The 27,862-nt window shown below is 49.2% G+C and overlaps 1 protein-coding gene and 1 non-coding gene across 3 annotated transcripts; one reads left to right on the plus strand and one right to left on the minus strand.

The window, feature by feature from the left end:
* Nucleotides 1-5,961: 5,961 nt before the first annotated feature.
* Nucleotides 5,962-26,935, plus strand: itgb1a (integrin, beta 1a). Of its 2 annotated transcripts, none has more exons than XM_030099734.1 (16): nt 5,962-6,322; nt 19,000-19,066; nt 19,212-19,297; nt 19,553-19,772; nt 19,849-20,019; nt 20,940-21,178; nt 21,252-21,407; nt 21,482-21,577; nt 21,899-21,988; nt 22,158-22,298; nt 22,379-22,581; nt 22,684-22,922; nt 23,000-23,222; nt 23,560-23,795; nt 23,960-24,126; nt 25,603-26,935. In XM_030099734.1, the coding sequence occupies exons 2-16, from the start codon at nt 19,000-19,002 to the stop codon at nt 25,666-25,668; spliced, it is 2,400 nt and encodes a 799-aa protein (XP_029955594.1). In that variant the 5' UTR covers nt 5,962-6,322; the 3' UTR covers nt 25,669-26,935. The 2 variants fall into 2 exon arrangements, with proteins under 2 accessions (XP_029955594.1, XP_029955595.1); XM_030099735.1 differs by having other exon boundaries at nt 5,962-6,253.
* A 601-nt stretch (nt 26,936-27,536) lies between these two features.
* On the minus strand, nt 27,537-27,608 carry trnaw-cca (transfer RNA tryptophan (anticodon CCA)). The gene has a single exon. It is a non-coding gene; the product is annotated as a tRNA-Trp (tRNA).
* Between the last annotated feature and the right edge of the window lie 254 nt (nt 27,609-27,862).

Here is a 27,862-nt window from a genome sequence, read left to right on the forward strand (position 1 = left end):
TTACTCTGCATGTGTCTTGTAGGAGCCCTCTATTGGAGACAAAATGCCAGGAAAATCCATGCAGTTGAGATGTCAGCTTTCGCAAGATTTCATCAAAGAAGATCAAGAACCAGGTATTGTTTAGATTGCAAAATATTAGTAGATGAAAGTTTGAACTAACCAGCCCATTACACATGCATGTTGTAAAGAAGGCCAGAAGTGAGATTGAAGGATAATGATGTGCTGCATGTTGTTCACTGCCAATTGGTTTTGACTTACCAAACCTTTAGATAATTCTCAAGACAAAGTGACAGGACTGTGCAGCAGCTGTCAGTTCATTGTCCTTCATATGTATTGTCAATGTAGTCACCATTTCAACAAATATTCTGATAGCTTCTTACCGATTTAATGAAACAAACAAATCCCTGAGAGGCTGACGGTCGGCCTGTCGCTCTGTCTGACACTGACGCACCTCTCAAAGAATTCACTGCAATCGCCAGATGTGTTTAACTTTTTATGAACAACAACCAAAAAAACATGATGAACTCATAATGTGCTCAAACTCACAATTTAAGTGATCACAGCGACCAAAGAAAGTAGCGATCCTCAAAAAATACGGTGACCCAGCTCACCCTCTCTCCCCTCACAAGTCACAACACACGTGAACAGGTAATTATAGTAATTTAATATCACTGCTCACATTCATGTGACCCGCTACCCCCCCGACTCAATATGATCACATTGCATAGATCATAAACAACACCAAAAATATGAAAAGTCACAAACCCTCCCAATAATTGTACAGTAAAATACACCCCACAGTTCATTTGTGGCTCCAACAAGCTTAAACATATAATCTGACAGTAGTTACATTTTCCAGATAAACAGTCAAGACAATATGTCTTAACATTTGATCAGGAACATTTTATCTGTTGTGGGATACACATTATTGCACACAGCTAAATGTATTTTAAAAGGAATCGACCTTTAATGGCTACTACTTGATATACTAAATATTTGCAAAATGTTTCAAATCCAGAAATGAACTATCTGGAGCCCACACACTGAGGGAGCAGCTGGAGGACCTGCTGGAGGCATCCCATGGTCTGGAGGAAGTCACCCAAAAGATCACCGACATCGTGGATGCCAGTCGTGACCTTGCAGTTCGAAGGCCAGAAGTCAGGCAGGCCTTCCTGTGCTTGATCTGCAGAGGTAATGTGTCAATTCTGCATGTTTGAAAATTGTTGCCTTTATAACAGAAGTGATCACATGGAACATGACAACAATTCCTTCAATGATGGTCTGATATTGAGTACATTTGACATCTTGACAGTGATTAGAATTTCACTTTAATTTGACATTTATTTTGTTATATGCACAAAAAAATATTGCCACAAACAACTACTTTTTTCCTGACCCCAGTTCATTTTAAAGTATATTCTCCTCTAAAATTTTTTGAATCATCAGTGTTTGTCTTCAATGCATGTCTCAGAAACAGTCCAGAATATCAATTTTCCATTTCCTTTTTTAATAGATGTAATGACCCAGCCCATGTTCTCCTCCTGCTGCCGAAGCCTGGTGGGATGCAGAGTCTGTGTGGAAGAGTGGAGGAGCACATCCCCCCACTGTCTCAAATGCAGAGATGACAATCCAGCATACACAGAAGTGGCTGGACTGTGTGCAGCTCTGGCAACAATTAAATGTTTGTCATAATTGCCAGTTCTGTCCTGGCAAGATGTTCATTTGTTATTTTGTTTGTTCGTTTTTCAGTGCATAGTTCTGTTGTGTTGAATTGTTCATTGTTTTGTTCAAATAAATTACACTTGAATATGTGTCATGTGTGTTTAGATCTGGCAGAGATGCAGACACTTTTTATGCGCATGCCAAATTAATAGTTCTTTGTTGGATTTCAGCATCACATCAGTGAGGTGTAGATTGAGAGGGGGAATCACATTGTTAAGACTTAGATTAATTGGACATGATTAATGTTATATTTACACAGGATGACCCGAGTTGCTGTAGTTTAAGGTCTAAATCCAATGATACCAGACATTTGATGAAGCTTTTAAAACTGGAGTGCAGTTTTTGCGACCCAGTCCTTTCTTGTGAGAGATAAGTTTTAGACTGTGGTCACATGATCCTGTCATTTCTAAACAAAAATATGAATAATCCAGATTCCCATGATTGGATGTTCAACAGAACTTTAAGGAGTTAATAACCAGATGGACATAGGTAAGAATTAACAGTAAGATTTATTTTCTGATTCCCTCTTTGAGAGAAATGATGACAAAAGAAAACCTCATCTGAGGACAGACCACATCCAGTTCTCAGCTTGTTGATCTATTGTCCTCTGATGGCTTTACAGATATATTAAAGTGAGGGCATACAGCCTGCGAAACTGCTACTTTCCAAGAGCTATCAACATCCTAAACTCTACAGTGAACCAACTACTCAACAATATAATGCAGCTCTGTCTCTGCCGCTGTTTACTCAATCATATCCACTCACCCTGTGCAATACAGTCACGCATAAGGTCCACTTTTTTACATATTGTTCTTTAAAATTCTTTCACATAAAAAATGTTTATCCTTTGTGATATTTATATTGTATATTTGCTATATTGTTATATTTGTTGTGCCTGCAGTGGAAAAGAGAAATTATCCAATTGCATTGTACACTGTATAACAACAATAAGACCATTCTGACTGTAATGGCTCCAGTTTCAGTGATCGTGTCATATGTGGAAATGAATTATGATGCTTCTCTGTCAGAAGTACCGTTTGAAACGTGTACTGAAGCGAGCTGTTGTCCTGGTTTTATATTTCCATGGCAACACATGAAAACAATCCTACAAGAATAACTTGCACAACTCCACTGTGTTCCTCCACTGATCACAGATAATTGACGCTACAGTCCACTCAGAGCTTGATTAGTAAACAACCGCATGACATTTATTTTTTTCACATTTCGATTGATTAATTAAGACATTGAGCACTGAACACGGAGAGATGAGGAGATCAATACAGGGCGACTCCTGCTGGTCATTTTTTGTAGGTACTTTCATGAAGTCAGGAGTCGAAAAAATGCAGTTCAGAGGCCAACAATTACAACCAAAGAACAGCAAAGCACAGAGTAATCATACTAGCGTAGTAGCAATATTGCTACGATGATATATTTGCAGTCCTGACAGGAGGCTGGAGCAGCTGCAGTCAGAATCGTGTAAAGATAGACTTTTACTCTGAAGAGCACGGTGCAAACATGAGCCAATCAGAAGCGAGAAGTGTTGAGCCCCGCCCACCTGTCAAAAATGAAAAAACCAGTGGAAAATCCGTTTTGTCAGTCAGAATGGAAAAACGAGAAAACGAGTTGAATTCTCGTTTTTTCGTTTTTGCCCAAAAACGAAAAAACGAGAAAACGACCTGTTTATTGGAATCTGATGATGTCAATTTGATAGGAAATCAAACTAACAAAAGGTACCTTGTCCGTTGAAGAATCATTACATTATGGGACGGATTCTGTTATGTTGTGGTGAGAAACGGTCAGGGGCCAAAAGTATAATCTGTTTTTCTGACCAAACCAACAAACGAAAATGGAAAAAATGGCTCAATTTTCCTTTTTTCGTTTTCAACCAAAAAACGAAAAAACGGTTTTTTCTTTCTCAATTCAAAACCAAAAACAAAACCAACACAAGCAAATTACGGCCGAATTTTGTTTTTTGGATTTCAATTTTTAGTTTTTTCGTTTCAGGTCTCAAAACGAAAAAACGGAAGCACGTGACCCCTGACGTCACGGGTCAAATGGCCTCCCTACCAAAATAAAAGCCTTACTAATAAATGGGCAATAAAAGATAAATTACGTTAAATAGCGTTTTTATTTTTGCACAGCATTTATTGCATACACTACTAGGCTTGTAATAATGTTGGAAAATAATAATAATTATTATTATTAACAACAATGCTTGTGGTGTAGCTACACAAAAGCCAAATTTAAAAAGTTGCATGTGGCATACAGTGATGCCTTTAGGCTTCTAATGAAGGTCCCTCAGTGGACCAGTGCAAGCCGGTTGTTTGTGCAAAATAATGTCAGAACACTGAATGCTGTTATTAGAAATTTTATTTTTAAGTTTATTAAGCGACTCATGGACTCTGATGATAAAATTGTTCAAGCTTCTGTCAAACCTGGGCAGAGCAGTGTCTGGTACACTTCTGTGCTCTGGAGACACTGGAGGGAGTGTTTATTTAGTTTATATGTGTCATGCTGTTTTTCTGTTTTGTTGCTGTCTTTAGTATTTGTGTGTAATTTTATGAACCATTTCGAGTCTGGAATAAAGCATAAAGAAAGAGGAGCATGCCACTGTTTGTCCATAGGAGCATATGAACATTGTAAGATCCTTACGTCCCGAACGCACTGGACACGGAAGCGTAGCGGAGGCACCGCACGCGCCGCGAAGTCTCCGCGCCGGCGCTTGGCTGTTTGTATTGGATCTGCTGCCTGCGCTCTCCGCCTGGTCACACATCGACTGCACTCGGCTGATCCGTCTGCTCTCGGTTTTCCTCTGTCTCGCTCTGCCAGGATGGATGTGTGTGTTTTGGTGACCTGTGGAGAGACTTTTTCTCCTCCTGTCCTCTTTTTTTCTGCATCACGCGAATCTCTGTCGCTGTGTGTGTGTGTGTGTGTGTGTGTGTGTGTGTGTGTGTGTGTGTGTGCGTGTGCGTGTGCGTGTGTGTCCGTCTCTCTTGTGATTAGACCCAGTGACAGACGGACGAGCAACACTGTAACTAATCGTCATTTAATTTATTTTATTTTGAAAATTGACCGGATTCTCTTGCCTTTTCTGTTTCCGACTTCCTGTCTGGTCCGATCTGCTTGATCCAGCTTGACAGTTGCCGCTCTCGGCGCTCGCGGTTCGCGTGAAAAATAGAACGAAGCGGAGCGGGCGTGCGGCGCCACTGTGCGCATTGTGTGCGGCCAGTCAGATAGGTTAACATGGGAGGCGATCAGAAACGCCGTGCGCGGCGCTACCGTGTGCGCGGTGCTACCGCGTCCAGTGCGTTCGGGCCGTCAGTCCCTCAACTGAGTACTGGATTTTTCTTCTAAATTGGCTCACACTGCCATCTACTGGGCAAAAAAGGGAAACGTTTCTCATCAGCACCGCCATGCAGCTGACGTGTCACAAAGTTAAAATGACCCACGTATTTTATGATCAACAGACATGTCACACTTATCGAAAAGGTGAACACTTAACGATCTGGCGTCCGCGAATTAGATGTATGCAGGCCAGGCAGCAGACCTGTAATCATTATTATTATTATAATTATTCTCATAGTAGTAGTAGTAGTAGTAGTAGTGGTATTGTTGTTAATAATAATAATAATTATTATTATTATTTTCCAACATTATTACAAGCCTAGTAGTGTATGCAATAAATGCTGTGCAAAAATAAAAACGCTATTTAACGCAATTTATCTTTAATTGCCCATTTATTAGTAAGGCTTTTATTTTGGTAGGGAGTCCATTTGACCCGTGACGTCAGGGGTCACGTGCTTCCGTTTTTTCGTTTTGAGACCTGAAACGAAAAAACGAAAAATTGAAATCCAAAAAACAAAATTCGGCCGTAATTTGCTTGTGTTGGTTTTGTTTTTGGTTTTGAATTGAGAAAGAAAAAACCGTTTTTTCGTTTTTTGGTTGAAAACGAAAAAAGGAAAATTGAGCCATTTTTTCCTTTTTCGTTTGTTGGTTTGGTCAGAAAAACAGATTATACTTTTGGCCCCTGACCAGAAACAACCACAGTGTGTGTTCTTTTGACATCGATAAGCTGTAAACATCAAGAAAAGCGCTTGTAATATTTTTAAATTAACTCTGAAACATAAAACGTGTCGTTCGTCAGGAGGAAGGATTTTTATTTTGAAGGGTTGGACCGGAAGCGCTGTGCGTCGGTGCGCTCGTGGACGCGCCGCCGCGGCTCGTGCACGAGCTTGCGTTCTCCGCGGGTGTGCGCCGGGAGTCAGTCCGAGCAGAGGAGTCCCCCGGGCCGCAGCAGGATCTCCAGCCCCGGACCGGCGGCTCTCCGTTATCCGCCGCGGGCTGTTTTCTCCGAGGAGGCCCGCTCGAGGGGCAGGAGCGGCGGGACCGAGCCCCGGCGACTCGTCCGGAGGAGGAAAGCGGCTCCCGGTGTTGCCATCGGGGCAGAGAGCGAGCGTCCGTCCGGGCTTCGTGACCGGGATCCGGGAGGAGAGGAGCGCTTCCCCCGCTGGAGGTCTGGAAGACCCGCAAGGTGAAGAGAACCGTCTGGACCTCCTCAGAGGGAACCTGCTCCAGGGTCTGGAGGAAAACACCGCTGAGGGTTAGTTTCACATTTCAGCGGTTTTATGTCATTAATTAATTTCTCTGCTGCGGATCCTCTGATCACTGAGGCGACAGGCTGCAGATAGAGACCTCTCTCCCTCCGGACCTGGGACCAGGTCTACTGAGGACCAGGTCTACTGGACCAGGTCTACAGAGCCAGGACCAGGTCTACTGGACCAGGTCTACAGAGAGACAGGACCAGGTCTACAGAGAGACAGGACCAGGTCTACAGAGAGACAGGACCAGGTCTACTGGACCAGGTCTACAGAGAGACAGGACCAGGTCTACAGAGCCAGGGCCAGGTCTACAGAGAGGCAGGACCAGGTCTACAGAGAGACAGGACCAGGTCTACAGAGCCAGGGCCAGGTCTACAGAGAGCCAGGGCCAGGTCTACAGAGAGCCAGGACCAGGTCTACAGAGAGGCAGGACCAGGTCTACAGAGAGACAGGACCAGGTCTACAGAGAGGCAGGACCAGGTCTACAGAGAGGCAGGACCAGGTCTACAGAGAGGCAGGACCAGGTCTACAGAGAGGCAGGACCAGGTCTACAGAGACAGGACCAGGTCTATAGAAGCAGGACCAGGTCTACAGAGAGCCAGGACCAGGTCTACAGAGAGCCAGGACCAGGTCTACAGAGAGACAGGACTGGTAGTGTCCAGTAGAGGTAATCAAGAATCAGCACCACGTGGACGGTCATGGAAATTGACAAATTGGCTGACGGTCTGTGCTGGTCTGTAGTGGTCTGTAGTGGTCTGTACTAGTATGTTGTGGTCTGTACGGTCGGTAGTGGTCTGTGTAAGTCTGTGCCTATCTATACCAGTCTGTACTGGTCTCTGCTGGTCTGTACTAGTCTGTTTCGGTGTGCACTGGTCTGTACGGTCTGTATTGGCTCTATGCACAACTCAACCACTTCCTGAGCTTCAGGAGGCTCCTTGTTTCCTGTCTTTCCTGATAGGAGGAGCTGATTACTGCAGGTGTGTCTGACCATCACTGTTGTGGTGACAGAGGTCAGGACATCTGGATTAATCAGCTCGTCCGATCATGAGAGACAGGAAACAAGGAGCCTCCTGAACTTCAGGAAGTGGTGAAGTTGTGCATCGAGTCCATTGGACTGTGCCGGCCTGCATCAGTCTGTGGTGGTCTGCGCCGGTCTGAACCAGTCTGTAGTGGTCTGTCCCGGTCTGTACTGTATTGATTGGAGGGAGAAACCTGGTCCAGGAGCGTGAAGGTCTGTATAAATCCAGCTGAGCCCAGCAGCTGGTTTAATCAGGGTAATGGAGGCAGGAAGGAAAGCAGGACAAAGGATACAGGAGATGTCAGATGGAGATATAGAAGTGGGCGGAGGAAGGACAGTGGTGGGGGTGGAGAGGCGGGGTGGGGGGGGGCTAATGGAGGAGGAGGAGCAGCGGGAACCGGGAGCCACCAGCTGAATGGATGTGACCCTGACCCCCCAGGGAGCAGCTGCTGTTTGAAAGCCTCCCGGCTCCTACCTGATTTATTAGGCCATTTTACTCTGTAGAGAGCCACACCCTCCTACACACACACACACACACACACACACACACACACACACACACACACACACACACACACACACACACACACACACATCCTCCTGTTTCTCCTGGACACGTGACGCCTGTCGTGAATGTGTGTTTCTGTTTCCGGGCCTGAAAGTGACGTCCGCCGCCTGTGAGCGCTCATCGCCTTGAGACAGAAGTGATGAACGTGCAGCTCTTTCATACTGTGTGTGTGTCCCTTTGGGTGTGCAGTGATGAATGTGGGTGTGTGTGTGTGGCAGTGTGTGACACATGCTCTGTGGCGGCGGCGGCGAACTCGGGCTCGGAGGTGGAACCTGCAGCACACGGCGCTCAAACCCGAGCAGCCCCTCTCACATGCCGAAGGGTTCCACAGCTGTACAGCTATTTGTGGCTCTGATCAAACTTCCTGCTGCCTTTGTTCTGCTGCTCCTGGATCTCACATTTGGTCCGCTTTGTTCTGACGGGCCACAGAAGGCTGAATCATGTTTCTGAGCACTGGGCCTTCCTGATTAGAGGATTAGGCTGTCGTTCTATTCGGTGGTTTTATTCATTTTGGGCGTCTTATTAGTTTCTTGATCCTTTATATCCATTTAGCTGTTTTATTTTGAATTTTCCACAAACCATTTTTGTTGTTTCTGTCCACAGACGAAAGATTTGAGCAGCAGTCACTTTTTAAAGAGCCTTTTAATTTGGATTTGTTCACGGTCGGCTCGCTGCTCGATGTAAATTGATAGTCTGGTGTTTTATTTGCGTCTGGATGTGTCGAAGCTGCAGGGAGCCGCTATAGAGCGGCTGAAGAGCCACATGCTGTAGGTATCAGCCTCCTGCTCGTTTCCTCTTCAATGCTGAGCTGAAAACCTCTTGTGGGCCTTTTTTGGAGGCGCTCCCTGCTTCTAAAAACAGCCTCGCCGCCACGGCGCGGTTAAAGCTGACCCCTGCTGCCGAGGGCCGCCGTGAAAATCCCGAGCTGAGCGCGTTGTGTCGGTTGTAAATAGTAGCAGGACTCTCTCTCTCAGGCCGTAAACTCTGTCAGGCCGTGTTTATTGTTGTGGCGGAGTGGAAGTTTAACTCGGAGGCACAGAAATACGGCTTCATTCAGCAGCACCAGCGCCGGCAGAGCCGCAGTCACACAAACCCACATTATGGTGGAGCGGAACCCTGGGGCGTGGCGCCACATCTGAACACCCAGCTGTGTGTGTGTGTAAGTGTGTGTGTGTGTAAATAGGCAGAGGGGACAAGAACAGCATTAAACAGTAGTTTTTTTTTATGGGCTCAATTTAATGCCATCAATATTCTGCATCTATAAATGAATGTTTGCACATAATTTCAGAGTTTGCATCTGTAAATCAAGTTTTTCCAGGCTGTAAAAAAATCAGCACGGAAAATTCAACCATTCGGATGTGTGGAAAAGGATTTGCATGGCTGGAAATAAAGATTTGCATTTGTGAAAAGAATTAGAAGTTCCTCGTGAGGCATGAAAACTGCGTGCGAGTCTCTGAAGTTGCTGGTGTGAATTTTGCCATGGTCTTGACTCTATCTGATTGGATGGTGGCAAATGAGACTGTCCAATCAGGGGGCAGACAGCTCTCTGTCCTCCTGCCCTGCTGCAGACTCTTAAAGAGGAGTAAACATTCATTTGTAGATGACATACATACTTTATCAGCTTTATTAGGAATGGTCAGATATCTCAGTAGGAAACACAATCGAACTGGGAAACGGTGGACAAACTTCCTAAAGCTGAAGCTCAGTGCCAGGTGTTCTGGGTGTTCCTGGTGCTAGGAACATCAAACAGACATAGTCGCACTACGGTATCATTTCATTATGTCGGTGCATAAGTGCAGCGGATAGGAGTGGGACGAGACACAAATTCCACGAGACGAGATGTCTCACAAGACTGAGTCCACGAGATCGAGACGAGGCGAGATTTTAATGTTTACATGATCAGGGATCTCCCCGTTCAAACCTCGGCGCACAGACGACGCCATGACTGCATTTGCACTTCATGCCCCTAGGTGTTGATGTTCAACCTCATTTTACACAGACACCACAGAAGAAGAAGGGCGCCGCAGGCTCTCTCTGCATGTTGTTGGAAAAAGAGCGTGAGCCGGCAAGAATTGGTCATTTGTTCAATGATGCGATGCACCGTCATAGCAATTAAACTGTATCACAAGTAGTTTGTGTACTCAAAGACCAAGATTCCTTGCGGATAGAACATGCACAGAACGGTGTTTCATGTCCCTTTCGTCCTTGCGAGTGGGAATTTCCCATTTCCTGCCTGTGTGAAGACAGGTTTGAGCTTTAAATGACTTCATTTGGACATTAAATTCACCCCAGAAGCCATGAAGTCCTCGTTAGCGCAACGTTTCTGTTGAAGTTTTCACTTTTCACTTGAAAACCTTCTTTTCTTTTAAGCCACGTCAATACTTGGGTCGTCAGCTGACAGTCGGACCTGTGTGGTTGTTCTTCATTGAGGCAGCTGTAACGATGAATGGGAGTGATTCCTTCAGACTGTCATTCTGTACGTCTGCAGCCGGGCCCTATAAAGTGGGCACAATGTGACCCCTGTTCTCCGGCGGCGGCCTGGTAGACGCCGGAGTCTCGGGGGTGTTAAGTGAGTCGCCAGCGAGCCTTCAGTTCAGGCACAGAAGCTCAGTATAATGCCGCAGCTTCAGACATTGAGGCTTCTTTTAAAGCAGCTCATTCAGCGATGGGGAAATTCCTGAGTCGTAATCAGACGTGCTCAGAGCATCGCAACGTCGAGGCGGACCGGACCGGGAACGGAACGCAGCGTTCAGTCGGCGCCTCTGAACAAAGCCCCCAGAATTGCACGGGGCACACGGCTGTACCGCTCCCGCGAGGGGGAACGTGTACCGACGAACTGCTTCGGCAGCGCTCTGCGTTCGGCTTCTCACGGCGGCGGAAACGGAGGCTGTCTGGTTCGAGTGTGAAGTCTGGGCTCTAATGAGAGCCATCTGAGTGTCATTAACACGGCGGTTTCCCAGCGCTGAGACCAGTGGCGGCGTCCACAGCCTGTCATAGCGCTAACATCCCTTCAGGACCAAACCCCGCCGGGCAGCTAACGCCCCACGTTCAGCCACCGTTCACATCGACCTGCTGAGTGTCTGGTTTCTGTCTCACTCCACCTCTCTGTGCTTCAGTGGCGAGTTCGGAGGGAAATATTCGTCCTGGTGACGAGCTTTTCTCAGACTGGGAACGATCACAGCGTCTCTGGTGACGCGGTGCCAAGCGAGGGTCTGTTCACACGACAACGTTTCAAGTGAAAATGCACTGTTTTTGGAAAGTTTGCCGTTTATATGGCAACGATGCCATTTCACACTGATACGGCAGACTCGCTAAACGGCCTAGTTAGCATGTCAGCAATGTTTCATTTGCTAAAGTGGCGTTTTACCTCATCGATGAAAAGTTTCGAAAAGTTCCACCTTGGACCTGGTTTTTGTCCATTTCAATTTTTAGTGGCTCCAAGCACCACTGTCGTCTTCAAAAAACAGTTTTTTGCTTGAGCTCAGCTAGCAGCAGCAGCATAAAGTTTAAATGAGTGCGTCACCGACTGGGTTAACAGTGTGTCGTTGTCTCGCTCTGGGCATTTGATCGTTAAAGTCCTCTGTCGTCAGTCTGATTTAGAATTTTTTCTTTGAATTCTGGGAAGCTGACCTGCTTTTAGCAGACGCTCTGGCAGCAGTAGCTCCTCTCCTCCTGCAGACTGACTGCTGGAACCGTCAGCTCTAGTTAAGTCCTGTTTACTCCCGTCTCAGACTCCTCATCAATCACTCCCGCTGTCCCGTCCCTCAGCCGTCCCTCAGCCGTCCCTCAGCCGGTCCAGCAGCGCAGGTGTTGTCCTGATTTTCCCGTCCCGTCCCAGACGGTTACCGTCGGTGTCGGCCGTGCTGCCAGCAGTCCTCGAAACACTCTGCGTCCTGGTTTAGCTTCTCGCCGGTGCTTATGTTACAGTGAAGGCCTGCTTTGGGTGTAGATCAGACACGCTCCATTCACAAAGACAATACGCTGCCGTTTTGGCAGCCCTCGCCGCTTTCAGCTCTTTGTGGAGAAGCGGCGCCGTCTCATCTCTCTTTCTCCTCCATTTTTCCACACTGTACTGCAGCAAGTGATGGTGACGGCCTCGGGACGGAGATTTGGCTGGCCGCCAGACATCTTGATACAGACTTCCTGTGTAATCGAGGCCAGCTTCCTGTGTTTCAGCAGAGGAAGGGCAGACTCAGCGAAAACAGGGAGTTTGGAGAGCTTAGAGCGGGGGTGTCAAACTGAGTCCTGAAGTCCGATGCCCTCGCGAAGCAAAGAGACACCTTCCTTCACCGGTGCTAAACGTCACCAGAGGGTCAAGTCTGGCTCGTGTTTGATGAAAGGAAATGCTGTTTTAGTCAGAGTTTTGAGAAGAAACAAGCTTTTGCCAGGGTTAACGTGTATGGAGATGCTGCTTCACAGACTTTGTTCTGTATTTTGCACAAACTGGCTTTGTTCAAAAAGGCTCATGTTGAAGTTGTGCTTAGTTTTGTTTCTCAAATCTCATAGAGAGATTGGCTTTCGAGCATTTCTTTGCATTTAATCACAAAAGGCACCTTTGTACATTATTTTTAACCGATCTGGTCCTCTGTGAATCAAGCCGGGTTTATTTCCTGCCATGAACAAGCTGGATTTGATTTCCTGTCTCTGGTCGTTTCTTGACTGCAGAGGCCAGGTGTTGAGGATGAGTCAGGAATAGCTAGTTAGTACCAGGCTGCTATTTTCAACACGGAGCTGGCAGCCGGGGTTCAGACCTGGACCTCTTCCAGAGGTTTTGGGTTCTGCGTCGATTGTCTCTACTCATCTACTGTGTGACGATCAGTGGAGTTGATTCGGACCCGATTCAGTTGGAATGAAATCCAGGAAGCAGCGGCCTCAGTGTTCCAGATTCTGAGCCTTGAAAATCCAGACGGTCGCTCCCAGGCTGGATCCACCCCCACCATCCCCCACCTCCCCCTACAGGAGTGTATCTTTAGCCTCCGTCACACACAAGGGGAATGCTGGCCGGCCTCGAGACAACATATGTGGCTGAGTGTTGTGTGTGAAAAGCAGAGCGGAGTTCTCAAGAGCAGCAACAGGCTGTCTGCAGGGCCGCTGATAAAGATGGAATTCAGACCGCGGCTCCTCCTGCTGCCGCTCCAGTAAACTCTGCTACGTGTTCCACATCATGGCTCTCTGGCGGAATATTTTCCCAGAATGCTTCAAAATGACTCGAACGCTTCCGGTTAGGTTTGACATTAGCTCAGCTTGTGTTTCATTAAGGTGATCTCAAATACTTGAATTTGTCTGATTTCTTTTAATTTCTTTGTTTTTACATTTTGCACGCAGTCACACTCTTATCCACAGTGTTCAAACTGCGAGCAGAGCAACATGCGCCCGTTGGTTTCATGCATCAGCTCTGTTAGCTACTATCGTTTTTGGCTGACCTCCTCCTGTCTGGTGCATCGCTGTGACAGCTGGACGCCGCTGAATGAAAGAGAAAGATGTGGAGGGTCACGTCATGTTCAACTTTGACAGGAAATAAATATGTGCGTCAAAGACAACCTGATATCTTCATATCTCTCCAAAGAGTAACGGAACATTTAGAATTAACCAAAACAAAAAAAATAATTTGTTTCATGGACAACTTGTACGCATGGCCCCGCCATCCATGCAGGTACAAAGCACAGGCAGTACCTGTTGCTGGGGCTTCTGGGAGGTTGTCATGTGGCATTGTGAACTGTAACACCGGACAGAAGTTCCCATTTCAGCAGGTCAGCTCTCAGCAGTTTACCAGGATCTTCACAATAGCAGCGGCTGAGCACTTCTGCAGGCGGCGAAGGGGGAGCGGAGGCTGAGTCGTCCATGCATACCTGCAGCTCCTCAGTGAGGGAGCGGGGAGTGCAGCCCGGATCAGATGTGATGGAAACTGGCTGGCACCGCTCCGCCTGGCTCCCTCCTCCACTCCCACCGTTCGCTCACTTCTCGCAGTTTTTCCCATTTCTGTGGAGGACTGGAGGAGCGGGTCGCTGCAGTAATGTGGAAACTATGTTGACATTTCTGGTCGGTTGTGTCTTTATCTCACTTCAGCCTCTCGTGTGGAAAATAAGGACGGTGAGTGGATGGCGCGCACGTTTCCTCAAAGTCACAGCCAGATCAGACACATGAGCGTCGGCCTCATCAGGAATATTGATCACACAGAGGCTCTTTCAGCGGCGAGTGGGAGCACTTTAAGGATCAGAGCCGCTGTCGGCTCTCAGAGGGCAGCCTGATTCATTTCTTTTGTCTGATCCAAGGGTCCTCTGGATGGGGCGGGGGGGGCGGGGCCACGGAGACACAGACGGACACTGTTTGGTATTCTCCTCGGGTTCTGGAGGACGGCTCAGACGTGTCCCTGCTTCTGGTGGAGGGCACGGGGAGTCGGAGGGGGAGGACGGGCGCCACAGATAAAACAGGAGGATGAGGAGAGAGCTAAATCCTCTTCATCTGAGAGTTCACTTCAATGTCTCTGTGAAATAATCTCACATTTCGTTTTGAGCAGAAATACTGTTGAGATAAAGTCGGGAGGATTAGCAAAGTCTGAACAGCTACCTCAGCAGAAGAAACACAACTTCTGGTAGAGATCCTTTCTCTCCGCCTTTTCCCTCGGAGCTGCGCACCACCCTTTCCTGTTTTTCCTATTTTTCCTTTCCTTCTCTTCACAGATGGGGGAGAACAGCCTTTCTGAGTGAGGAGAGCTCCGAACAGAAAAGCACCTTTTTACCGCTCCTAGCAGACACTTTAAATCTGCATCGGGCTGTTTTCACCCCCACCCTCCTCCGCTCTGGCTCCGTTATTCATGGCGGTGAAGTGACTTCTTCTCGGCACTTGCAGATGCACTTGCTGCTTAAAGCAGAGTAAATCCGGCCCTTCGCCGGCCTCGGTCTGTGTGGCTCAATAAAAATCCACCACATGTTTGCCCACCGGGGCTCGGAAACCTCAGCAGAGCCTGACGAGCGTACAAACAAACACTGGTTTGATATCCCATCTCACCCTCTTCAGGGTCCTTCAGCACGATGCAGATCTGTCAGTTTTTTTCTAAACACAGTAGTAAGTGATACTGTTATGAAATAAGTCACGTTTCGACCACTGACCTTTGACTGGACTCATCTATGCTGCTGGCGACAGTATCCGTCACCCTCCATCTGACTGAAAACACTCTTGTGTACAAAGCATCCGAGTCTGTTGTTTCCAGTCCTGTGACTATTTCACCAAAGTCCTGTTTACTGCAGGAGTGGAGCACCAGTACAGTGTAGCTTCCTGGAACAAGGTGAACGGTTTGCTGACGTGACAAAGGATTCATGTCAATACAGAAAGCTTGCACTGCGTTTTAGAGATCCGTTTACAATGACTTGCTCAGAACCTCTGAAAACGCAGCTTTTTGAAAACTGTTTCCAAAATGCTCCGACTCTGCCTCCATGAAAACAAGGGAAAACGGAACATTTTTACTATGAGGAGATATTTTATTTTCTTACAAACAGCTGACACTGAGTGCACCAAAACAGCAGAGAAAGTGTTCACAGCGTACTGTTCTGCCTGACTTAGCGGTGGTTTGTTACTCAACAGCGCCCACTTGTGGCCCTGCATGCCAACTACATTGTTTTCTGCCATTTCTGTGTAAATGGACATTGTTGTCAAAACGTTTGCATGTAAACAGGAACACTTTCTGAGCTGCTGTGGGGCTCTACCTGCCGGGAGGCAACCTCTGTCTGCAGCTTCTGAAAATGAGTGGTTGGGCAGACGGAGCTCCTTCTAGATTCAGCCCGGAGGGACCGGAGGACGCTCTGGAGCATGTTTACCGGCCGGCGTTGCCGTTCAGAATCGTCCAGTTAGTCAGCTGAGCGGTTAGTCAGACTCCCTCACTAGCCGTGGCGTTGCGCCTCTTCTTTCTTTCCCCAGCTGCTCTTGAGCCCTGGGATTATTGCGTAGACTTCTCAGTAGTAGTTCATCTTCTTTCGCACTTCCTGCCTCTGTCCCAACAAGAATCCTTCTTCTGAAACAGCCGTAAATTAAGGGGTTTGGATCCAGAGACGCTGCTCAGCGAGGAGCTAGTGTGTTCTTGGCACTGCGGCGTTTCTTCAGAAATGGTGCGTGGGTACGGCTCCAGACCAACACTGTTGTTGTTGGCTCTCAGTTCCTCACCGAGGAGAGAAGAGCTGAAAATATTTTTTCCTTCTCAACGCAGCAGCAGTGAGGATATGAAGTTTGAAGGCAGAGTCTGGATTCCATCTTTCTTCTATTATTGGTCATATCTGTGAAACTGCATCCGCAGGCTTTATTTGACTTTCCTCCCAGGTTGATTCAGGTAACTGGTCCTACGGTGAGTTTATGGTCTGTCTGGTCTAACAGTGTCAGATTGACATGTGACAGAAGAACTCCCATTAGACTCTAGATTCTGCAGCAGACCTTGGAAGGTGCCAGTTATCTTTGTCTTCAGTGTTCTGTGGTAGCTGCAGATTCTGGATCCTCCAGCCTGGATCTCTTTAAATGCGATGTTTTTCCAAATCAGGGAGTAGAGAGGCGCTCGGCAGCCTTTCTTCAAGGTGAACCGGGGTTGGACAGACAAGGCCGGGAACAAATCATCCGTCTTATTTATTCACTGCTTCTACAAAACACAGATTTGGCTTTTGTGTGAGAACGAGCTTAGTCTGTCAGAGCGGCGATTTTTCTCGAGAATGAATGTGGAAGACTCCGTCGGGGCATTAGGGCTGACGTCTTTCAGGCTTTGGCGTCTTCTTTCTGTTTTCCTGACTCTTGGAATCAAGGTTCCTGGAGTCCTGCAAGCTGTTGAGTGACTGGCCGTCGTTTCAGTCGTCTCAGGCGAAGACTTTAACACTTTGACGTTTTCATGGCGAGTCGCATTGAAGGTCAGTCTGTCAGCGAACTGTCATGTTCTTTAGAGCCCGTTCACACAACACTGTTTTCAAGTGTGTGTTTTCGTTCTGTCTGTGTGTGTGTGGGCAACAACACAAACAAAGTTTTGCCATTTTCACTCAAAGCGTTGTCGCGTAAACGGGGCCTTAAAACTGTTGTTGAGTCTTAGACTGGTTTTAGTGGGGGCTGAATGAATGGCTGAACGTGTCTGACATGATGTAAGAGTCGTAAATTACTGACAAACTATCAAATAACAAAAAAGGTTTATTTTAACGATAGTATTTCCATATGAGAAGGCCTGAGGCTTGATCCCTGAAACATCCTGCTCCTTTCTCTGACCTCGGCTCCGTATTTCATCCTTGTTGTTTTTAACCCGCATTCCAGCGTGAAGCTACTAATCCTCTCAGGACTGAACACAACACGGTTCTTTTCCCTAACCTGACACCTCGCTGGACTTTTACAGCTGCAGTTTGCATGTGAATGATCCTCTGGAACAGTAAAGCAGGGCTGACGACCGGATCCCGGCCAGGCTGAAAAGAAAATATGCAAGAGTGTGGTTTTGTTATAAGAGGAATGTGTGGCTGAATTCCTCCACGGAAAGGCAGATTTTCACTGGATACGATTGTTACGGAGCTCATAGAGAGGACTTAAACATTTACACCGCTCCACACACTCACACTGCCCCTCCCGGAACACAGAGTGTGTGAGACGTTCTGAACTCTTCTCAGAAGGAGTGAGGTGACGGTGGCACTGAACCAGGTTAGATGAGGTCTTTATCTCATCTTGTAATACAACACACACTCACTCTCACACACACACACACACACACTAACCTTAACCCATGAACACACACTGTCTGTGTGCAGCCGTGGACTTCCAGGCCAGCTGATCTAATCTGGGGGGGCTGCAGACAGGCCGTCTGCCTCTCTGTGTCTATATAAACCCCCACGCACACACACACACACACACACACACACACACACACACTCTGGAATGCATCAGTCAACACTGAACATCAGAGCTCACTCTACTGTGCTCCCAGAGTTCACAGTGTCTCCACGCAGCCAGCAGCCGCTGGCCTGAGACTGTTAAAACATTGTGACAGATCGGAGACGTTCTCAACATGTGGCTTTAATTTGAAACACCTGCCGGCCGGCCGCCGCCGCAGACCCCGGCTTCAGCGGAGATCCGGTCAGAAGTGACTCCCCGCTGCTTTGCGATTCGCTGTCTGACAGGATATTGGCTTCAGCGTTCCTCCTGTTCATTACATGGGACACATGCCGATCCCTCGCCGGCCGGCGTGCCTCAACGCGGCGGCGGGCCAGCTGTCGCCTCACGCTCCACCAATAGGAGGACGGGGGAATGCCAGAGCATGTCTCATAGGACGGCAGCATAAATATAGAGCCGAGGAGGCGGGGCCGGCGCTCCTTTCGCCTGACGTGACAGAGCATCAGTACAGTCCGAGCTTTGTTCTCATGACCATTTAACCTCGGTAAGGTCGTGACCTCAAAGTGGAGGAAGTCTCCCTCTCCATTTCTGACCACTTCAGCGGTTTGGCTCCAGGCCTCACTGTATAGAACAGCCTGAGATCAAGGCCTCGTTCGTATGACAGCATTTTCAGGTGAATAGCCAGTACTTTCGTAGTGTTTTGGGATAAGGATTAAAAAAGCCGCTGAAAAAGCAACTTTTCAGAAGTCCAGATTCTCCTGATCCTGTTGGTTTTCAGCATGTGAAGGGGGCTGGAGTTTTCCAGTTTTGACGTAGTGATCAGTGTCGTCCAGCCGTGAGTCGAGTCCCGGATCAGACTCCCGGTCTGGACCGGCTCCTCCTCCAGTCGTGAGCTGAGATGTATTGATGGTGGTGGAGTGACGGGCTGCAGCCAGAGAGCAGGTCGATACGCACAACAAGAGAAAGGCTGACTCCAGGGAGCCACGGCTATTTACAGTGAAAGGGCTGTGTGTGTGTGTGTGTGTGTGTGTGTGTGTGTGTGTGTGTGTGTGTAAGTGGTTTGAATTAAATTAGCTGCCTGCTTCTCTGTGACCGGCTGAGAATAGCCGATCCCCCGTCACCCATATTATCAGTTCCCTCCGGCGCTGGCCGGGCCTTTTCCAGACGTCGTCTCTGAGACTCGCTCCTGCGAAGCCTTCTGCTGTGACCTCGGTGTTTCACGCCACCTTCATTTTCCCTCTTCTGCTGTTTTTCAGATGGAGCTGAAGCTGATCTTCATGTCGACGCTGTTGGCCGTCTGTTGTTACTGCGACGCTCAGAGCGGTGAGATCTCTTCCTTTAAAAGTTGCAGGGTGCCGTTTAGTGTCGTGCGACGTTCCACATGACGAGACCTGAAGACTCGGTGGAGGCTCCGCTGCAGCGCTCCGTCTCACTCCGACTCTTCTCTTCTCTCGGTTTCTCCATCCAGAGGTGAACGAGTGCATCGTCGCCAACGCCAGACACTGCGGGGAGTGCATCCAGGCCGGAGCCAAGTGTGGCTGGTGTAAAGACCCGGTACGTGAACTGCCGATCGATCCTGTGGTTTTTAGAGTAATGAATTATTCACATGGCTGAAGGTTTCGACTATAAACACTGCCATGAGTTTACAGTCTGTTCAGACTGCAGAAATTCAGGGCGTGATCTGAAATCACACTATAAAGCTGCACTTACTCAACATCCGATTGAAGAAACCGCTTCATAAAACTGTGATGTCTCAGAATTTTGTCCTGACAGGTTGTATAACCTGAGTCTGTCCTTCCCTCGTCTCAGGACTTCCTGAAACAGGGCGAGACGGTGACGACGCGCTGCGACGAGCTGCAGTCGCTGCTCAAGAGGGGCTGCGACGAGGCCATGATCGAGGACCCGCACGGAGAGCAGGTCGTCCACAGGAACAAGACGGTGACCAACCGGAGGAAGGGGGCGGAGAAGCTGAACCCGGAGGACATCACGCAGATCCAGCCCCAGAAGCTGAGCCTCACGCTCCGATCCGGTGCCGATCCGTCGGGTTCAGACGGGATGACGGGTGAATCTGTTCAGACTGTTCTCTGACTGACGCCTCTCCGCAGGCGAGCCTCAGTCCTTCGACCTGAAGTTCAAGCGGGCTGAAGATTACCCCATCGACCTCTACTACCTGATGGACCTGTCCTACTCCATGAAGGACGATCTGGAGAACGTCAAGAACCTGGGGACCAGCCTCATGTTGGAGATGTCCAAGATCACATCTGACTTCAAGATAGGTGAGGAATACCGATCAGTCAGAGCTCGAGCTCAGAATTACCCAGCGTGGGGTTTGGGTGGAAGTCGGGGTCTCTGGGGCTCGTAGTGAAGGCCACATCCAGAGGGGGGCAGTCCAGTGCAGGGAACAGCGGCTTTGATTGGTGCTGGCTCTTCTGTATAACTCAAAAATCTGATTTACGTTGAAACCACCTCCAAAATACCAAGACCTCCTGATTACAGCGTGATTTCAGCCAGAGGAGAGAAAGACTCCAGCCCTGTTTACACAACGGAAAACACATCGATTTGGGTCTTTTTGTTCAATGAAAGTTTCACGTTTTGCACGACGATGTTTTAAAAACATCTGTTTACACAGAAAACTGCAGAAACACTGAAAACAGTGTAGTTGACATGTTGGGCCACATGTTGGCGCTGTTGGCTGTTACACAGAGAACAATACACTATAAAGATAAACAACGGGAGACTGTCAGCTGTAAAACTATCAGGTCCAGGAGACTGTGGACCAAGACCAGGTCCAGGAGACTGTGGACCGGGAGTCCGGACCCTCTGCAGGCCGACAGACGGATGGAGCGCAAACAATGCAGTTTTCTCTTGAAAAGCCGTCATGTCAACGAGGCGTTGGCTTCCTTTCCAGAGGATTGGAAACTTTCCTGGTTTCATGTTTCTGATGTGAATCAGTGGTTCCTGACATTCTTTCCATGGAGCCCCCCCCCCCCCCCCCCCCCCCCCCCCCCCCCTTTAGTTTCCTCTCAGGAAGGCTGCAGACCTCCTCTTCCTGCTGGAATTTGTTAAAACCTCAAAGTGAAGCCGAGCGCCGGGCCCCAGCAGTTGTCAGTGAGGAGCTAGTTAGCAGTTAGCATTGTCTCTGACCAGTGAACCTTCGTGCATCCCGGCGCTTTACACCGAGTGCACCTGTTCTCAGGCTTCGGCTCCTTCGTGGAGAAGACCGTCATGCCGTACATCAGCACCACGCCGGCCAAGCTGCTCAACCCGTGCACCGGCGACCAGAACTGCACCAGCCCCTTCAGCTACAAGCACGTTCTGAACCTCACCAGCGACGGCAACCAGTTCAACACGCTGGTGGGCCAGCAGCACATCTCGGGCAACCTGGACTCCCCCGAGGGCGGCTTCGACGCCATCATGCAGGTGGCCGTGTGTGGGGTGAGTGGAGCCGGAGGCGGAGGAGATGGCTGATGCTCGCTCCGGTCCACTGACGCCTCCGTCTGTCCGCCAGCATCACATCGGCTGGAGGAACGTGACCCGCCTGCTGGTTTTCTCCACCGACGCCGGCTTCCACTTCGCCGGAGACGGAAAGCTGGGCGGCATCGTGCTGCCGAACGACGGGAAGTGTCACCTGGAGAACAACGTCTACACCATGAGCCACTACTACGTAAGCCGCCGCTCCTCCTCACGGCTTCCCGCCGCCGTGCCTGTTCGAACGGCTGACTCCTCCCCCTCTTCCAGGACTACCCCTCCATCGCCCACCTGGTGCAGAAGCTGAGCGACAACAACATTCAGACCATCTTCGCCGTCACAGAGGAGTTCCAGCCTGTTTACCAAGTCAGTTCTCCTTACCTCTCACTTCTTTTCATAGTTCATTTTTAATTCCTCGGAGGATCTGACGGCAGAAACGAAGAGTCGAAGCTTCTGCTGCCAGACTGGTACCAGCTTTTAATCCCATGAACAGACAGCCTCAAGAAGGGAAAACATACAACCTTGAAATTTTCTTAAACACCTTAAACTCAGGATGTAACAATGCATCGTGAAACAGATTAAATTGCAAAACAAACGGCAGACAGCAGTGGCTTTATTGTGAGCCGGCAGCCGGCCACTGAGACCAGACTCCTCTGAACCTCTGCTCTGGACTCCGTCTCTCCTCAGGAGCTGAAAAACCTGATTCCGAAGTCGGCCGTGGGCACGCTGTCCGCCAACTCCAGCAACGTCATCAACCTCATCATAGACGCTTACAATGTGAGTCTGAACTGCTGGCTTTGGCCACATCAAACAGCAGGGCTGTCAAATATGAGGCCTGTGGGCCAAAACGGGGCCAGTGGGAGGATCCAGTCCACCAAGCAAAAGGAAACATTGATATTATCACAGCCCTCATTTAACGTGTGCGTGTCGCGCTCTGCCTCTTCAGTCGCTCTCGTCGGAGGTGATCCTGGAGAACAGTAAGCTTCCAGAAGGAGTGACCATCGCCTACACCTCCCGCTGCAAGAACGGGCTGGTCAGCGAGGGCGAGAACGGACGGAAGTGCTCCAACATCTCCATCGGAGACGAGGTCAGGATGTTTCCTCGTGTCTTCTGAAGCGGGGCGACCGGTTCTCTCACCGCTGCGTCCGTCCGTCCGTCTCTCCTCAGGTCATGTTCACCATCAGCGTGACGTCCAAGGGGTGTCCAAAGCAAGTCAAGCCCGAGACCATCAAGATCAAGCCGCTGGGCTTCACCGAGGAGGTGGAGATCACCCTCAACTTCATCTGCGAGTGCGAGTGCCACAAAGACGGCGTGGAGAACAGCGACCTCTGCCACTTCGGGAACGGGACGTACGAATGTGGAGCCTGCAAGTGAGTCCTGCTCTCACCACAGCCTTTCAGCGCTTTTCTTTCAGAATTTATTCGGGTTCTGTTTACACACAAAGTTGACCATTTCACCTGACGCGGTCTCAGGTGCAACGACGGCCGCGTGGGCCGGCAGTGCGAGTGCAGCAGCAACGACGTGGCCACGGAGGACATGGACCGCACCTGCCGCAAGGACAACGGCACCGACATCTGCAGCAACAACGGCGACTGCGTGTGCGGCACCTGCGAGTGCAAGAAGAGGGACAACCCCGACGAGCGCTACAGCGGCCAGTACTGCGAGTGCGACAACTTCAACTGCGACCGCTCCGGGAACAAGCTGTGTGGAGGTGAGGGGGGGCGGCTCTGGGGCGGGGGCGCCGTGGCGGGACACGTCCGCCCGGGTCTCAGTCTGTCCCGTCCCCAGGTCACGGCCGCTGCGAGTGCAGGGTGTGTGTGTGCGACCCCATGTGGACCGGCAGCGCCTGCGACTGCTCTCTGGACAACAGCACCTGCATGGCCAGCAACAAGCAGCTGTGCAACGGCCGCGGAACCTGCGACTGCGGCGTCTGCAAGTGCACCGACCCCAAGTTCCAGGGCCCCACGTGCGAGACCTGCCCCACCTGCCCCGGAGTCTGCGCTCAGCACAAGTAACCGCCTCCGTCCCGATGCTCACACTGTACTTCATGAACACACACTCGCACCGCCGGGCTCCCTCTGCGTTTTCCCGGGTGGATTTTCCTCCCCGTGCGTCATCAGAGGGCCGCTTCCTGGCGGGACGCCGTCCAGACCCTCACGTCAGGACTGTCAGTCATTTCAGTTCAGCCTGCTTCCACCTCCAGTCAGACAGAGACACAGCAGCCTCTACATGTCAACTTTGAAGAGTCGGGATGTTATTGATCAGACCTCGCAGCAGTCGGTTGAAGTTGCTGCAGACGTGTCGCAGAAACCGTTTCCCATCAGCCCTGCTCCTCTGTCCGTCCGCAGGGACTGCGTGCAGTGCCGGGCGTTCGGCACCGGCGAGAAGAAGGAGACGTGCGAGCGGGACTGCAGCGACTTCATCATGATCAAGGTGAAGACGAGGGACAAGCTGCCGCAGCCCAACGACGCCTCCTACCCCGTCATGCACTGCAAGGAGCGCGACGCCAACGACTGCTGGTTCTACTACACCTACGCCGTCAACAACAACACGGAGAAGGAGGTGCACGTGGTGGACGCTCTGGGTGAGCAGGGCGTGCACGCCGCAGATTACAGGGCGAGAGAGACAGAAATAGAGCTTTAGTTTATCCTCATGCAGCAGGGTAATGGTAGGCCTCTCCCGGGTCGAGCCCGGAGTGGAGCGCAGCAGAACGCCAGACCAGCTGACCGGACCGACCTTTCCCTCCAGATTGTCCCGCGGGTCCGGACATCACCCCCATCGCGGTGGGCGTGGTGGCCGGCATCGTGCTGATCGGCCTGGCGCTGCTGCTCATCTGGAAGCTGCTGATGATCATCCACGACCGGAGGGAGTTCGCCAAGTTCGAGAAGGAGAAGATGAACGCCAAGTGGGACACGGTGGGTCTCCGGGTCCGGCCCGGGTCTGCCTGGGCCCGACCACAGCTCTGCTCACCACACCACAGCCAGACAGCAGAAACCTCAGCGCTCCCATGCTGCCACCTAGTGGAGGGAGAGGAACAACCACAGGATCCATGACGATCAGTTTTCCTGAGACAGAAATCGTTTTGTTGGTGGATTAAATGTCCTCCCGCCCAGATTAAAGTAGATGTAAGTGATAAGTGGTCTCTTCGTCTCCTACAGGGAAATAGAAGATTGTTCTTTGTTGGTTATGGTCATCAGACCTCACAGCTGACGCTAAATACAATACAGAAGTCAGTCCAGCTCTTTCACTCTGAGCTCCATCGAAAGAAATCTCACGTGTTTCTGTCTGTGTCTCAGGTGTTCTCCAGTCTGACAGGTTTCCTCTCCTCAGTGTTTGGTTGCTCCAGGTGTTTCTGAGTAGCCCAGTTGAACAGAGTAACCAGCTGTTGAACATGGAGCCTCAGCTGTTATTTTATTTTGAAGTTAAAGTTTCAACATCGGCTGTCGACTTTCACTCTTCTTTTCCAAAAGCTATTTTCCCTTAAATTATCCGTTAACAGCATCAAGTCCAGCCTTTACAAGGAGATCTGGTTTTATTCCCCAGCGTTCCTTTTTGTCTTTTAAAGGATTTTTGAGAAAAAAAATTTCAAACTGAAAAAGACAAGAGCAGGACTGTATAAATACATGTTTTATTAGTTATTATAATTCAGCTACTTCTTCTATTTTTGTTTCCATCAGTCACTACATAAAGTTTTTTTAACTTTCACTAAACTGGGCTGGGTTTGAAAACAGATGCCGGGATTCGAACCAGGGTCCCTTCAATCTGAACGCCATCCACCTGATGTGGCGATGTTTTATTATTTTAAAACGGACTCGGTTTATAATTTGGTTTTAGCAGGTTTTGTAGTGGGTTTCGCTCCTGTTTTTTCCTCATTTACTTTTCTCTCTTTAGTTTAATTTTCAGTTCCTTGTCCTGCTCTCTGGATGATAAAAGACGTCCATTCAGTCGTCTCTCCTCTTTCTGCTGCCTTTTCATTCTTTTTTTTCCTCTTGTTTGTGTCCCTGCTGAACCTCATGTCCTCCTTCTCCACCGTAGCAAGAAAACCCCATTTACAAGAGTCCAATCAATCAGTTCCAGAACCCAAACTATGGACGCAAAGCCACTGCTCTTTAAGTTTGTATTCCCTCTCCTTTCCTCTTTGCGTTTCCCTGCATGTGAGAGTCTGGTTTCGCTCACACTCCCGTTGCTGCCGGGCAGCGAGCGGCCTGCATGACCCGTTCAGGGAACCCGGAGGAGGTTTGCCGTGTTTCCACTGAGCATGGCAGCTTGCAGTGAGCCGCCGCCGCGCCTCGTTTCCACCGTAACCCGGTTGTGTTTGGGCGCCGCCTGCTAACAGACGCCTTCCCGACGCTCCCAGAGCTTCATGTCCGTCTCCTCCTTCTGCCCTCCAGGGTGAAAACCCCATCTACAAGAGCGCCGTCACCACCGTGGTCAACCCCAAGTACGAAGGCAAATGATGAGGCGCCGCCTCCTGAACTGTCCCTCCGGTGGAGTGGCTGTGGCGTCGCAGCAGGAGAAACGCCGCTCGCTCTCTCATCACAGCATCTGGCCTCCGCGGCTCTCACCCTCACTCTCGCCTTTCAGTTTAAAAGCCTCTCCTGTATTGTAGCTGTACAGTATGCGGTATGTGTATATACTATCGTGAAACGACGGCGTGAGATGTTTGTTTTCCTGCCGCTGGACTGAAATGAGCAGAGGAATGAGATTCTGTTTTTCTTTTTATCTACACTATGAGGACACTATGGATACACTATATATATATATATGTGGACACACACTCTTCAGCTTGTCTGTGCACTGACTCCACGAGGTGCTGAACTGTCAGCACGTTCTGTCCCTGTGTGTGTGTGTGTGTGTGTGTGTGTGTGTGTGTGTGTGTGTGTGTGTGTGTGTGTGTGTGTGTGTGTGTGTGTGTGTGTGTGTGTGTACACGCTCATACAGTAAAAAGCAACTGCAAGAAGAATATTGAAGGATTTATTGGTGCATTCATGCATCTGGAAAGTCAGAAGGTTTAAACTTCCTGTGTATGTAATTTACATTAATGCTTAAGCTTGATGAAGTGATGCCTGTAGCTTTAATATTTACACACTGTGGCATAAAGGGCAGTTTTTTCTGATAGAAAAATCAGTTTTTATCACAAAACTCAGTTTTGGTGACAGAAAAAAATGCAGTGAAACCTGCAAAGTTTAATTTCACAGTCAACATGTAAAAACTGCTTGAAACATTACATGGAATTGTGATGAGTAGAAACACTCACATGTCAGCTATCCAGAGTTCAGAGGAACAAACGTCCCTCTTCCCCGCTGTCGGATCGCCGCACGGCGTGGTGATACCTGCAGTTTTGAACTGTACTCCGTAAACACAGGATGAAGGAAAAACTCCTGATCTGCTCTGCTGTCATAAAAAGCGAGGCTTCACCGCTCAGTGGGAATGTGTTGCTCTGGTATGAAGTTATTATGGACTTCATCTGCCTTTCTGCTCACTCTCAGGTCCTCTCCTGTGTCAAATACACCAGAACAGTCTGCTTTCCTCCAGCCCGTCGTGAATTGGCGAGGCCGCTGCGCTCGTTGTTTCTTTCGGCCAGACGTCCCACTGAGCCTGAACGCCTCTGAAGTCCAGCCTGCAGCTTTCTACCGGGTTGTTTTCAAAGTGCCTTTCACTTCAGTACTGTGTTCTCTCCCAATGCTGTGCCAGAGTTATTTATTAAATAATGAACAGAAACTCTCCTCGTCTTTCTGCTCATCTACTCACTGCTGAAACCGTTTCAGGCTCAGTTTATGCAGCAGATTCTACTGAAATCACACCTCTGAGGACACTAGCTCACTCGGGGTGTTCAGCCACGGCTCCAGTAAATCAGCAGGGGTCACCTTCTGTTGTAACAGGTTCTCAGGGGAGGTTTTCACACCGAGCAGACGTAGATGGACACTGGTTACATGTGGTCTGAGAAGGGAGGACATGTTTAACGAATAATGATAAAGAAATGCCAAGAAAAGGTTTACCAGACAAAATAACTGACAGCATGACAGAGCTTAGGAGGCTTTATCCCACAGACAAGACCGTGTTAGGAGACTGGAACAGGACTACGGATGAATGGAACGATGGCCGTCAAGAACAGGGAGAGCAAGACACAAAGACACTGGGTAATTTAGTGATGGTAAATAATCTCCTCAGAACTGATCAGATGTGAAGTCAGTTAAAGTCCAGATCCTGCATGCACAGTGAGGACCTGAGGGTGAAAGGTCAGTTCAGAAATACTGAATAAGCAGACAGAGTTCCAGGTTTGGACGTTGTCCTCTCATCTGTCACAGCTGAATGTCCAGTCCTTTGACCCCGACGTGATTCGAACACACAGCCTTCTGATCTGGAGTCAGACGCGCTACCATTGCGCCACAAGGTCCCACGGTGCTGGTGCAGTGGTTTGTCCCGTCACTGCACAGAGAGAACAATCCAGTTTGAGTCCAGACTTTTGGGTATTTCTGCCAGAGACGTTCATGTTTTCCTCTTCATTCAGCCAAAAACAGAAACCACTGGTCACTTCAGCTTCCTTCAGCAGGAGAATGAAGAGAAACACTGAATTAACAGCTTTACTCCTTCTAATGTGGATCACTGAGTTAGTTTCAGATGATTTCAAATCATATCGAGTGAGATATA

The sequence above is a fragment of the Salarias fasciatus genome, chromosome 9, assembly GCF_902148845.1.
Source record: "Salarias fasciatus chromosome 9, fSalaFa1.1, whole genome shotgun sequence".
NCBI classification, from domain to species: domain Eukaryota; kingdom Metazoa; phylum Chordata; class Actinopteri; order Blenniiformes; family Blenniidae; genus Salarias; species Salarias fasciatus.

Excerpts from the sequence above, each read along its gene's own strand:
- itgb1a (XM_030099734.1), top strand. The coding sequence starts at position 19,000 with ATGGAGCTGAAGCTGATCTTCATGTCGACGCTGTTGGCCGTCTGTTGT. Across the intron at positions 19,773-19,848 it reads GAGCCTCACGCTCCGATCCG|GCGAGCCTCAGTCCTTCGAC; the intron begins GTGCCGATCCGT and ends GCCTCTCCGCAG. Across the intron at positions 23,223-23,559 it reads GGAGTCTGCGCTCAGCACAA|GGACTGCGTGCAGTGCCGGG; the intron begins GTAACCGCCTCC and ends GTCCGTCCGCAG.